Source organism: Lithobates pipiens, unplaced genomic scaffold, assembly GCF_037356315.1.
Source record: "Lithobates pipiens isolate NorthernLeopardFrog02 unplaced genomic scaffold, aLitPip1_a1.2 Scaffold_16, whole genome shotgun sequence".
Taxonomy (NCBI): Eukaryota; Metazoa; Chordata; class Amphibia; order Anura; family Ranidae; genus Lithobates; species Lithobates pipiens.
The window spans coordinates 417,739,853-417,754,207 of NW_027507748.1; the positions used below are offsets into that span (position 1 = coordinate 417,739,853).

General features: G+C 40.7%; 1 protein-coding gene across 1 annotated transcript in view; it reads right to left on the reverse strand.

Moving 5' to 3' along the window:
• The window catches only part of LOC143984399 (zona pellucida-like domain-containing protein 1), a 198,384-nt gene that overhangs the window by 88,634 nt on the left and 95,395 nt on the right, over positions 1-14,355 (reverse strand). Inside the window, exons 4-5 of the mRNA XM_077484603.1 lie at positions 10,065-10,246; positions 5,432-5,504 (exon numbers count right to left, since the gene is read on the reverse strand). Coding sequence (XP_077340729.1) covers positions 5,432-5,504; positions 10,065-10,246 — 255 coding nt within the window. The remainder of the gene's footprint in view (positions 1-5,431; positions 5,505-10,064; positions 10,247-14,355) is intronic.

A 14,355-nucleotide genomic window follows, 5' to 3' on the forward strand; every position in this document is an offset into this window, starting at 1 on the left:
GGGTTTCCCAGGGCCATACACCTAGCCCTGCCACAGAAGTGGAAGAGATTGTGTGCACCGATGCCCAACCACTTCTGTTTCATGATGAGTACATGGGAGGACCATCGCAGCACGTCTCGGTTGATGACGAAACACAAGTGCCAACTGCTGCTGCTTTCGCAATTGTGCAGACCGACAAGGAGGGCAGGGGTGAAGACTTGGTGAAAGATGATGTGGAGGACAATGAGGTCCTGGACCCCACATGGAATCAACGTCATGCAGGTGACCAGTGTAGTTCGGAGGAAGAGGCGGTGGTCGCATAGAGCCACCAGCACAGCAGAAGAGGGAGCAGGATGCAAAAGCGGAGCGTCTGTCCCCTAGACAGTACGCCTGCTACTGCCCAACACAGCAAGGGACCGAGCACACCAAAGCCAGTTCCAAGGAGTTCCCTAGCATGGCAGTTCTTCAGACAATGTGCTGATGACAAGGCAAGAGTGGTTTGCACGCTGTGCAATCAGAGCCTGAAGCGAGGCATAAACGTTCTCAACCTGAGCACAACCTGCATGACCAGGCATCTAAGTGCAAAGCACGAGCTGCAGTGGAATAGACACCTCAAAAACAAAGAAAGGTCTCTGGCTCCTCCTGCTTCCTCTTCTGCTTCAGTCTCGGCCTCTTCATCCACCTGCCAACCCGCAAACAATGGATCTGCCAGCAACACTACCACCTGGGTCACCAACCATCTCCACAATGTCTCATGGAAACGTTCAGCTCTCTATCTCCCAAACACTGGAGCAGAAGAGGATGTACCCCCCTAGCCACTCATGATCCCTGGCCCTGAATGCCAGCATTTCAAAATTCCTCGCCTTTGAAATGCTGTCATTCCGTCTGGTGGAGACGCAGAGTTTTAAAAGCCTGATGGCATTGGCTGTCCCACAGTACGTCGTGCCCAGCTGCCACTACTTTTCCAGGCGAGTCATCTCTTCCCTGCACAACCAAGTGCGGGACAAAATCAGGTGTGCACTGCGCAACACCATCTGTGGCAAAGTCCACCTAACTACGGATGCGTGGACCAGTAAGCATGGTCAGGGACGTTATATCTCCCTAACAGCACACTGGGTAAATGTAGTGGCGGCTGGGCCTGAGGCGGATAGCAGTTTGGCACATGTCCTTCCACCACCTAGGATTGCAGGGTGCTTCAGTTTGCCTCCTGTTGCTAACTCCTCCTACTCTGCTTCCTCATCCTCTACAGTCTCCTCATCCGGTCAGCGTAACACCTTCACCACCAACTTCAGCACAGCCAGGAGTAAACGACAGCAGGCAGTTTTAAAACGTTCATGTTTGGGGGAACACCCCACACCGTGCAGGAGTGGAGGGACATGGAACAACAGACTGATAAGTGGTTGGTGGCAGTGAGCCTCAAGCCTGGCCTGGTGGTGTGCGATAATGGGCGAAATCTCATATCAGCTCTGGGCCTAGCTGGTTTGACGCACATCCCTTGCCTGGTGCATGTTCTGAACTTGGTGGTCCAGAGGTTCCTTAAAAATTACCCCGATATGCCAGAGCTGCTGCAGAAAGTTCGGGCCGTCTGTGTGCACTTTCGGCGTTCTCTCCCTGCTGCTGCTCGCCTGCAGCGCTGCAGCGTAACTTCGGCCTTCCCGCTCAGCGCCTCATATGTGACATGCCCACAAGGTGAAACTCCACCTTGCACATGCTGGCCAGACTGCAGCAACAGGCGATAGTAGAGTTTGAGCTGCAGCATGCACGTGTGAGGAACAAGGGCACAGTTCTGGAGGATGACGAGGTGGAGGATGAGGAGGAGGATATGGAGGAGGAGGAACCATGTTCACAGCAGAGTGGCATCCAGACCAGCTCATGGCCATCACTGGTGTGTGGCTGGGGGGATATAGAGGACACAGACCATACACCTCCCACAGAGGACAGCTTTTTGTTGCCTTTGGGCAGCCTGGCACACATGAGTGATTACATGCTGCATTGTCTCTGCAACGACCACCGATTTGCCCACATTCTAACTGGTGCTGATTACTGGGTAGCCACCCTGCTGGATCCCCGTTACAAGGACAACGTACCGTCCTTAATTCCCTCACTGGAGCGTGATCGTAAGATGCGTGAGTACAAGCACGCGCTGGTAGATGCGTTGCTGGTGGCATTCCCACCTGACAGCGGGGGTACGGTGGAAGCACAAGGCGAAGGCAGAGGAGGAGGAAGAGGTTGCCAACGCAGCCGGGGCACCGCCAGCACCTCAGAAGGCAGGGTTAGCATGGCCGAATTGTGGAAAAGCTTTGCCAGCACGCCACAAGAACCAGCACCACCAGCTGAGATGGAACGTCTTAGCAGGAGGCAGCATTTCACCAACATGGTGGAGCAGTATGTGTGCACACGCTTACACGTACTGAATGACGGGTCTACCCCCTTCAACTTCTGGGTCTCCAAATTGGGCACATGGCCTGAGCTTGCCCTTTATACCTTGGACAGCCGCCTGTCCAGAGCCAATGTGAACAAGCTCACGTTCATTAAAATGAACCAGGCATGGATCCGTACCATGTGCAGAATAGACATGTATACTGGTGTTCTGACAAAAACTGTCTGGCCATCGGATAGTGTCCGGCCGGAGGACAAGGAAATTCTGAAAATCTCGGAAGATGAACGGCGCCTGCGCAGTGAGTGCAGGTTCAAGCCCCACCATCCAAGTGAACATATGGTAGCACATAGTATCAGGGCCCCTCACGGGTTCTCTTCGCTTGCCGCGCTTCACTCGCCACGCTTCGGGCACGGCCTCGCTTCACTCGGCTTGAACCTCAGATGGTGTGGCTTGAACCTGGACTCACCGCGCAGCGCCGCTCATCTTCGGAGATTTTCGAAATTCCCTTGTCCTACATACTGAGCAAGCACAGTACAGGGCGGACACTATCCAACAGGGGACAGAATTTGACACATCACAGGCCTTACCCAGCCATTGTTGTATTTTTGAACCAGTGTTGGCTACTTCATCCTCCTACACCGCCGCTTCCACCTACACCGCCACATCCACCGCCACCTCTAAACCTCCTACTCCATATGGACTTCGTCCTCCTAGATCAAGATTATAATTTTTAATTTTGTAAATTTCAAAGTATTTTATTTTCCCACTAGCTTATCCATTAAATTTAATATTTTTTTTCCAGAAAGGGCATATTCTGGGGCATTCCCACCATATGTGTGACATCGTGCCTTTGAGTTTCTGAGGTTCCTAATCACTTCATGTACTTCTTCTTCTGAGAAGGGAGCCTCCAGCATATATTTTTTTACATTTTTTTAATGTTATTTTAAGTTATTTCCCTATCCACATTTGTTTGCAGAGCACTTGCCATGCTCTTAACAACATTTTCTTGCCATTTGCAGCCCTCTAGCCCTTTCCATCACTTTTTTAGAGCCATTTTAGTCCTCAAAAGTTTGGGTCTCCATTTACTTCAATGGGGTTCAGGTTCGGGGTCAAGTTCGGGTCCCGAACTCAAACTTTTTTCCGAAGTTTGGCCGAACCCGTCGAACCCGAACATCCAGGTGTACGCTCAACTCTATTAACCAATTCAATACTGGACACTTTTTCAGATTTCAGCGCTGTCAGGCTTTGAATGATAATTGCGCTGTCATGCCAAGCATGAAACCATATAACATTTTTAGTATTTTTATCACACAAATAGAGCTTTCTCTTTGATGGTATTTTGTCCCTACTGTTTTTTTTTTTTTGCTAAATAAGAGAAAAAAGACTGAAAATTTTGAAAATAAATTATTCTTCATTTATTCTTTATATGAAATTATTCAAAGAATTGTTATTCTTTGTTTCTGCTATAACACTTGGCAAATAAATAATCTTCCTAAATTTAGGCCAAAGTGTATACTGCTACATTTCTTAGGTGACAATAACCCAAATCAGTGTATATTATTTAGTCTGTAGGAAAGTCCACAAACTATGGTGTATACAGTATATCTGAAAATCGATCAGTCATGAATTACTCATTTCTTGAGCCCCGAAAATGCCAGGACGGTACAAATATATTCCAAATGAACCATTTTTGAAACTCTAAGGTATTTAGTAAGGGGCATGGCAAGTTTTGACGTAATTTTTTTTCCACAATTTTTTGAATAATGAAACTTTTTTTTTTCACAATTGTTTTAAAAAAATGTTTTACATACTGTCACCAGTACAGCACAGTGTCATAATATAATGGTTTGGCATTGATCATGGACACTGACTGGTGACAGTATGAAAAAAAGTAATCTTTTTTTCTTTTTTTTTATATTTTTTTCCTTTTCATTACATTTTTTTTTTTTTTTGATACAGTGGCCAGAGCAATTCATTGTTACCATAGTATCACTATACTACTCTGGGGAGGCAATTAGATTTTTTTTTATTGCTTATAACATTTTTAGTTATAAGCAACCATATTTTCTGTAGGAAAACTATTCATTAAGTATTTACTATTGTTATTAGCTTTAGTATTGTTAATAGCTGTGATTGGCCACATCTAATCATGTGGTACATATGGGCTGTGACTGGCTATGTCTGTACCATGTGATCACTGTGACCAATCACAGGGCTCATCCCAATAGTAAACAATGAAAGGCATAAATCAAAGCCTTTTATTGTGTACAATTGTCATGTGATCTGCTGTAATTGGCCACATCGATCACATGGTACCAGCAGTGAGCCAGTACAGTGATTTGTCATCGGTTGTGTCCGGAGGATTCAGCAGGTAAAAGATTGTGCTGGAGCGCAATTCGTGGGTTGCGCATGAGGTGCAATCCTGGGAGGACATCATATGATGTCCGATAGCAAGGCTCCCCTAGGCCGTCATTTTACTGGGTGGGAGGGGTTTCATTTCAATAGCTTTTTGACAAAAAGCGTTCTTAAAAAGGTTTGAATTATAAAACGAAATAATCTAATAAAAAGAACCAATGTTCTTAAAGTATTTTCACATACAGTAAGTATTCTCAGTTAAGGGAGGCATCCATCCAGAATAGATATATCAGGTTAGGGATGCTAGTGGGTTAAATCATTGTCTAATGTCTTATTTTTTTTTATATTATATTGTATTGGGAAGGTCTCTGCATCCAATTTTGTCTGTCAGTAATATTTTCCACGAGGTCTCATTCTTGCTACTGCGTTGTCTTTTTTTATTGTACGCTAGAAATTCAGTTAGAGGAGAGAGACTCTCTTGTTTAGTTTTGCATTTATTGTGACAGAGATTGAGAGCTGACTTTCAGAGAAAAAAATTAGGACTTAATTGTCTGACTAAAGTTGCACTTTAAGGGAAGGTTAGCATTGGAGTTCCAGTTAACTCCCACTGAAAACTAGCAACATTGATCTTCCAACACTGAAAGCTAAAAGGGATACATTTCCTTATAAATAAAATAAAAATTTAGTGCACAGGACAGTTGTATTATTTTTACTTACATTATAAAGGAGTAAATTCAATGTACTGATAAATGTACCATTTCCATCTCTCACAGAAATAGCAGCTGAAGATCTGCAATGGTAAATTAGAAAATGTATTACAGCAAAAGTCCATAAATAAAGACACATTATAATTATAACTATGCACCTGGTGTTTTTCTATGTATACAGGAAACACATGTGATATATATTGTAAATAAGTGGTAATGCAAATAACAGTATGACAAAGCTGAAAGTGTCAGTCCATCCAATATATGTTTTAATAAATGTTGGGAAGTTAATCTAACCGACAGTTTCTTATTTCACCTGGAAATACCATTGGTGAGATCTCTGCAATCGAAATCCTAGGTCTGTATACTTGTTCTGCTTATTATAATAGGGGTTCTACTCTCCCATTGAATTGTTATTTGGCAGAAATATGTATTTGATTCTTTTCGCCTCAGAAATGTTAAAAGTCTAAATTAAATATGAATTATTGATTAGTAAATATTACATGCAATTGTGTACAGTGCTGTGAAAAATGGTGGTAGAGTAAAACATTAATAACATTTAGTCAAAATGCCAATGGAGGGCCTGTAAAATATCCCCAAAATGCAGTATTAACAAGCCCTTAACCACCTTGGGTATGAGGTATGTCCTAAAAACTTCATCCATTACCTATATCTTCTTGTATGCCAACCAACTCCCCATGGCCACTATTCCTGGTGCAATCATTAGGAAGGTATGTCAGCGTGACAACGGGGTCTTGGTTTTTGCTGCAGGAGCACTAATAGATGACCCTGTGTAAACAAGGTTGGCAAACAGTGTTTGCCAGCTTTATTTATAAATTTGTTGTAGTAATAGTATTTGGATTAGTGGTTTTATGTGCAGATCAAAAGAATATCCTTTGATCTGAACATAAGCAACCCCACAGAATAAAAGCAGTATCCATTTTTTTTATAAAAAGTGTTCCTAATGAATCTATTATTAACCCTTAGCAAACCATAATTAGCTGAAATTGACTTTTCCATCCCCTCTACCCTTTCAACTTTTAACATTACATTGTATTAAACACTACCTAAAAAATAAATAACCCATTAAAGAAAAAATAAAACCAGCTTTTGCTGCAATACACATCTTCAATCCAGTGATTTTCCCTGCAGTACTCTTTTTCTGATGCCCTTGTTTGATGGCCCCAGCACCATTGAACTCACTCATGGACCCTCCCACCACAGCTTGTAACTGGATAGTGAAATGAGAAGCAGCACAGTTATCAGTTCATTTCTCTATCACTCTGTGTTCTCTTCCTATTGGCATTCTTCTTGTAGATACATAAACTAATTGGCTCCTTTTACTGCTTCTCCCTCTCACACACACAATCTGCTATGTAGGGATGGCAAGTGGCTGATAACAGGTCAAATTCAGGTACTTACACTGCTTGTATGTAAAAAATGTATTTAAAGATTGTATGAATGAATTAATGAACTGTGTGTGCCTTCTGCCTAGAATTTAACTTTAAATACAAACTCTGTTATGCCACGTACACACGGGCTGAATGTCCAACAAAAAAAGTCAGATGGAAGCTTTTCCTCGTATAGTCCGATCGTGTGTATGCCTCATATGACTTTTTTTTCCCAAAAATTCTGACATATCTAGAAATAGAACATGTTCTAAATATTTCTGACGGAACCAATTCCGCTCGTCTGTATGCTGTTCCGACAGACCAGAAACGACGCATGCTCTGAAGCAAGTATGAAACGGAAGCTATTGGCTACTGGCTATTGAACTTCCTTTTTCTAGTCCTGTCCTACGTGCTGTACGTCACCGTGTTCTTGACGATCGGACTTTGGTGTGATCATGTGTACGCAGGACAGTTTCAGTGGAATTACATCGGAACTCCTTCGGAAAAACCTTCAAAGCTTATTCCGACAGGAAAACCAGTCATTTGTACAGGCATAAGAGTATTTTTAAACAACATTGTAAAAAAAGGGAAATGCCATATGGATATCCCCTGAAACTCAATTTAACATGATAACAATTTATCCATTTGCCAATATAGGTCAGCAGAATGGCACGGACAGGCATATTAAAGTGGTTGTAAACCCTTACAAACCACTTTGACCTACAGGTAAGCCTAGATTAAGGCTTACCTGTAGGTCCAAGCAATATCTCCTAAACCTATATGGTTTAGGAGATATTTGCCCGAAAACGGGCACCGCTGTCTACGGCGCATGCGCCGTAGACAGCGGCACACAGGCGCACTGAGCGCGGCAGTTCCAAAAATGGAGCTGCCGCATTTGTCGACTCCCGTGCGCATGCGCGGGAGTGACGTCATCGCGGCTTCGCCGAATGACAGCGGCGCAGCTGCGAGACGTCACCAGCAAGATGGATGCGGCGGACTACAGGGGACAGCGGCGACTTCGCTGGCTCCTGTGTCAGGTAAGTGACACATAATGGGCTACTATGCGATGCATAGTAGTCCATTATGCTTTACCTTTGCAGGGAAAAAAAGAGGAAGTAAACTCATCAGGGTTTACTTCCTCTTTAAGGTATCTGTATGTTGTCCTTTAAGATGCGACATTATGGGCGAGCGAGCGCCGCTTGCGTCGTGTGCACGCCCACTGCGTGCTCCGTGAGTGTGATTGCGGGTCCCGCGGACTCGATGTCTGCAGGTATACTCGCGATCGTCTCATGGAGAGGAAGAATGTTGAAATGCTGATGTAAACAAGCATTTCCCCTTTCTTCCTAGTAAAAGGACACTAATCACAGCTCCCTGTGATTGGGAGTGGTGATCAGCATCATGACACATGTAGCCCATCCCCCCTACAGTTAGAACACATCCCTAGGACACAATTAACCCCTTCAGCGCCCCCTCTGGTTAACCCCTTCACTGCCAGTTCCATTTACACAGTAATCAATGCATTGATCGCTGTATGAATGATCCCAAAATAGCGCCAAAAGTGTCCGATCTGTCCGCCATAATGTTGCAGTCATGATAAAAATCGATGATCATCGCAATTACTAGTAAAAAAATATATTAATAAAAATGCCATAAAACTATCCCATATTTTGTAGGCGCTATAACTTTTGCGCAAACCAATCAATAAATGCTTATTAAGATTTTTTTTTTACCAAAAATATGTAGAAGAATAAGTATCGGCCTAAACTGAGGGAAAAAAAAATTTATATATTTTTTGGAGATATTTATTATAGCAAAAAGTAAAAAACATTGCATTTTTTTCAAAATTGTCGTTTTTTTTTTGTTTATAGTGGAAAAAATTAAAACCGCAGAGGTGATCAAATACCACCAAAAGAAAGCTCTATTTGTGGGGAAAAAAGGATGTCAATTTTGTTTGGGAGCCCGACCACACAATTGTGAGTTAAAGCGACTCAGTGCTGAATCGCAAAAAATGCTCTGGTCTTTGGCCAGCCAAATGGTTCGGGGCTGAAGTGGTTAATAATAGTAGAGGTAATGCTGAATTGATAATAGCTATAATTTTACATATATCCATATTAAATATGAATTAATATTTATCTTAGTAACAGGCAACAAAATTATGTATTGAAGACAAAGCTGCTTTCTTTATTGCTCTTGCTTGTAGCATTACCCTTTTAACTCAATAAGCAGCACATGCTAAAAATAAACATGGATTTGTTGCTGAAATTGAGTATTACATTTTGCAGCAATTTTAGCAAACCTGCTATTTTCACACTGCTCTATCGTTGCAGTTGTCATTGGTAAGAACTGTCTGCAGTCTTAATAAACACGGGGGAAAATGCAAAGTGAGTTACAATGAACTTTGGAGAGTTCGGGCAAATTTGATAATGCCTGAATATCCAAAATTGATAAATCTATGCCAACTACCAATTATAGATGTTTAGAATGAATGGGAATGCTGGTTGCAATAGGAGTAGAGAACTGGGTGACTTTACAACTAGACAATCAGCAAAAACAAAACAAAAAACTTTGCATTATTCAAATAGAAAAAAGATCATGACATGCAGCACAAGCTGGATAAACAATGAGATCTTAAACACGAATAGGATAGAAAATAACAACTTGTAAAGTTTGTTTATATTATTATTGTAATCATGAGAATAAACACTTTCTAATTAGTTACATTACCACACATGCTAATATGATTTCCTTTGTGTCATACAAAGTTTTAAGTTACTTTGTAAGTCAGCAAAACCCGAAATGCTTACAGTTGGCAAAAGTAAGTATGTATTTGAAAGGGAATGTAAGTATAAAATATTTATGCAAATGTACTTGATAACTTTTTTTCTCATTTCATATTTTTATACATGCTTACATTTTGAGGGGTTTATTTAAAATGGTGCATATGAACAAATATGATGTCCGAAGCACAGTGTCTCATATCACCATTCGGATTTACTTATCTGTCTACTGTACCCAGACCAGTCAGGGATGAATTCTGATTGACTGCTATAGATTACTACAGTTAGCACATTTGATTATTAAATAAGCATGTTTGTTTGTGATCCACAGAACAGATGATTAGAAGGGTGGCTCAATAGAGTTTGACTCATGGTTCTAAAGGAGAAATTATTTGGAAATATATCTATATGGTGTTCCTGCTGATTGTTCCCTTTCCACTTTATATGTTTAAAAATAATTGTAGTGTATACTTACGAAGCCAGCTGAGTGTTGTTTACCAGATACTCCAGGGGATAACTGCAGCTAAATTTGTATAAAAGTCCAGGCAGATAACTTATAATGGTAGGAGGGTCTGGGGTATCTATATATCCAGAAATATTTCCTATTTGTACCATTGAAGCATCCCCGTATGCATTGACTCCAGGTAGAGTTGACACCTGTTAAACATTCACCACAAAATAAATAAAGAATGCAATCTGTATAGGAGACCCAAGTATATAATAGACTATAGTGAAATTATAATTCCTTGTTTTATTTATTTGGGATTATATAACAAAGAAATATAATGAATTAAATAATAAATACGATAATGAAACACATGGCAGACATCTTGCCAGTCCAATCCAAAGCCTATGAAGCCTACCTCAAAATGGGCCTCCACCATTTAACAGCTTGTTGAGAAACAAAAGCTTGTTTGTGATACAAAAGCTTGTTGAGAAACAAAAGCAGCCCAGCTGACCAGGTAGCTCACAGAAGAACTGGTCTAGAGTAGGCCACAGCATTTGGAAGTTGGTAATCAAAAGTAGCACTAATAAATATTTAATTTAAGTATTTAATGAATTTGGAAAATGGTGTATAGGATCACTTTAACCCCCCTGGCGGTATTCCCGAGTCTGGCTTGAGGTGGAATTTCAGTACCATAAGCGGTAACCCCGAGTCAAACTCGGGATCGCATTGCAGGATACAGGGAGAGTTACTTACCTTGTCCCCTGGATCCTGCAATGTCCTCCCCGCTGTGTGTGTGAGCCATCCTCTGCTCAATTCACACAGTGCTGCTGAGCTCCGTTCCCTGCGACGTTGTGACGCGGGGGGGCGGAGAAATTCAAAAAAGTAAAAACACACAATACACATACAGTACACTGTAATCTTACAGATTACAGTACTGTACAAAAAAATTACACCCCCCCCCTTTGTCCCTAGTGGTCTGTTCAGTGCCCTGCATGTAGTTTTATATTATAAATACAGTTTTTCTGCCTGGAATTTGGAGATTGTCCATAGCAACCAAAAAGTGTCCCTTTATGTCAAAAGTGGTTATAGACCAGCTAGAAAACAGCGATAATAAATTAGAATCACTTGCAGAATTGAGCGATAGCGATTTCTGGGGAAATTCGTCATCAAACACTAAATCTAATGACAGTGACAATTCTGCATCTGAGCAAATTTCAGTGTTTTTGATTTGATTACATTATTGAATATTTTTTATTATTATTATTTGTTATAATTATTTATAGTTATTTATTATATTATAATTTATGATTTTGTGTTTCAAACTACTGTCATACCCGGGATAAGTTATTCCTAAGAATTGCAGGTCTACAATATAAAACGGCAAATGTCCATGCAAAATAATTGTACCGCTTTCAGCACCTAAAATCAGAAATAATCATACCGCCAGGGAGGTTAAATAATGAATGGATTCAAATAGTGAAAGCATGTGGATAATTCAGAGACTGGAGCGATGTGTAGGCATAACCAACCTCAAACATCTTCATTAACTGGCTCAAAAAAGCTGGGTTAGGATGAGCATTCATATACAGTGGTGTGAAAAAGTGTTTGCCCCCTTCCTCATTTCCTGTTCCTTTGCATGTTTGTCACACTTAAGTGTTTCGGAACATCAAACCAATTTAAACAATAGTCAAGGACAACACAAGTAAACACAAAATGCAATTTGTAAATGAAGGTGTTTATTATTAAAGGTGAAAAAAAATCCAAACCATCATGGCACTGTGTGAAAAAGTGATTGCCCCCCTTGTTAAAACATACTATAACTGTGGTTGTCCACACCTGAGTTCAATTTCTCTAGCCACACCCAGGCCTGATTATTGCCACACCTGTTCACAATCAAGGCATCACTTAAATAGGAGCTGCTTGACACAGTAAGGTCCACCAGAAGATCCTTAAAAGCTACACATCATGCCGAGACCCAAAGAAATTCAGGAACAATTGAGAAAGAAAGTAATTGAGATCTATCAGTCTGGAAAGGGTTATAAAGCCATTTCCAAAGCTTTGGGAATCCAGCGAACCACAGTGAGAGCCATTATCCACAAATGGCGAAGACATGGAACAGTGGTGAACCTTCCCAGGAGTGGCCGGCCGCCCAAAATTACCCCAAGAGCGCAGCGACGACTCATCCAAGAGGTCACAAAAGACCCCACAACAACGTCCAAGGAACTGCAGGCCTCACTTGCCTCAGTTAAGGTCAGCGTTCATGCCTCCACCATCAGGAAAAGACTGGGCAAAAATGGCCTGCATGGCAGAGTTCCAAGGAGAAAACCACTGCTGAGCAAAAAGAACATCAAAGTTCGTCTCAATTTCTCCACAACACATCTTGATGATCCCCAAGACTTTTGGGACAACATTCTGTGGACCGATGAGACAAAAGTGGAACTCTTTGGAAGGTGTGTGTCCAAGTATATCTGGCGTAGAAGGAACACTGCATTTCATAAAAAGAACATTATACCAATAGTAAAATATGGTGGTGGTAGTGTGATGGTCTGGGGCTGTTTTGCTGCTTCAGGACCTGGAAGACTTGCCGTGATAAAAGGAACTATGAATTCTGCTGTCTACCAAGAGATCCTGAAGGAGAATGTCCGACCATCTGTTCGTGTACTCAAGCTGAAACGAACTTGGGTTCTGCAGCAGGACAATGATCCTAAACACACCAGCAAGTCCACCACCGAATGGCTGAAGAAAAACAAAATTAAGACTTTGGAGTGGCCTAGCCAAAGTCCTGACCTGAATCCTATTTAGATGTTGTGGTATGACCTTAAAAAGGCCGTTCATGCTCGAAAACCCTCTAATGTAACTGAATTAGGACAATTCTGCAAAGATGAGTGGGCCAAAATTCCTCATTGCACGTTATCGCAAACGCTTGGTTGCAGTTGTTGCTGCTAAGGGTGGCCCAACCAGTTATTAGGTTTGGGGGCAATCACTTTTTCACACAGGGCCATGATGGTTTGGATTTTTTTTCACCTTTAATAATAAACACCTTCATTTACAAATTGCATTTTGTGTTTACTTGTGTTGTCCTTGACTATTGTTTAAATTGGTTTGATGTTCCGAAACACTTAAGTGTGACAAACATGCAAAGGAACAGGAAATGAGGAAGGGGGCAAACACTTTTTCACACCACTGTATATTGAAATGGAGAGAATGGGGGAAAGGAGAGTGCATGCTACCACAGCTTGTCTTTTTGGACAAACAAACAGTTTGACAGATTATCTAACATGTTGACATGCTTCTCGCCAAAAGTGTTTGGCTGCATGTATCTGGCTTTCTCCATGAGATCAGCCGGACAGAATAACTATTATCTCCTGTCTATAGAAAACTTTTTAGAAGAAAAATGACTTCTCTACTTCATTGCTATTGTTTAACAAAGAAGGGTCAGGGTACCCAGAATAGCAAACTGTAATACATATTTACTTACCCTTTCCCTTCTTTTCAGTCCACAGCCTCTTTTTAATAAAAAAGAGCCACGCAAAACAAAAAGAAACCCTAAAAAATAAAACAAATATTTTTAAATCCACATGTTTATTTTTTCTTGATCACAACACAAACAGGTTTATTCAGTAAGGCATTGCAAAGATAAAAATGTATGTGCAAATTTCAGTAGCCCATCAAAAACAGAAATGAAGTCTTAATTGATTTGACTATAATAAACAAATCTGAATAAATGGGTCACTGCAGTTTACACATCATTGTTGCTCTGCCTTGTTGAATAAGCCCAATAGTTTCTTTAATCCACATCCTTTTTCTGTGTCTTTAAAGCAGTTCAAGACAATAAATAAGTATCATATAGACCTGACTATTTTGTATTGGAAGCACAGTGCAACTTAGTAACAGTTTATTATATAATGGTGCAGCTTTAGCAGTTATGGAATTTCTTATGTGTTTTACTCTTTGTAGTACGGGACTTAAAAAGTGTTCATAACACATAGTAAATAAATGCTGCAGAAGTCTGCTATTACTTAATAACACTGCTGCTTTACTTTTATGTTATACATTTGTTTCAGCAGCTAAGTAACTTTTTTTAAGCAAATTACACTATTAAGACTCCATCAATACTGAATATTCTAAATGTGTTATTTTTTTTCTCCAAAAAACATAATATCAAACCTTAAACAGAAAATGTGTGATTGATTTTAACTAAATTGATAAACTTTTAATAATTTCAAAGAAAGAACTGGAGATGTTGGATCAAGAAATAAAATCACATGGACTTACAAATATTTGTAAATTTTAATAATTTTGAAAATATTAATAAAAG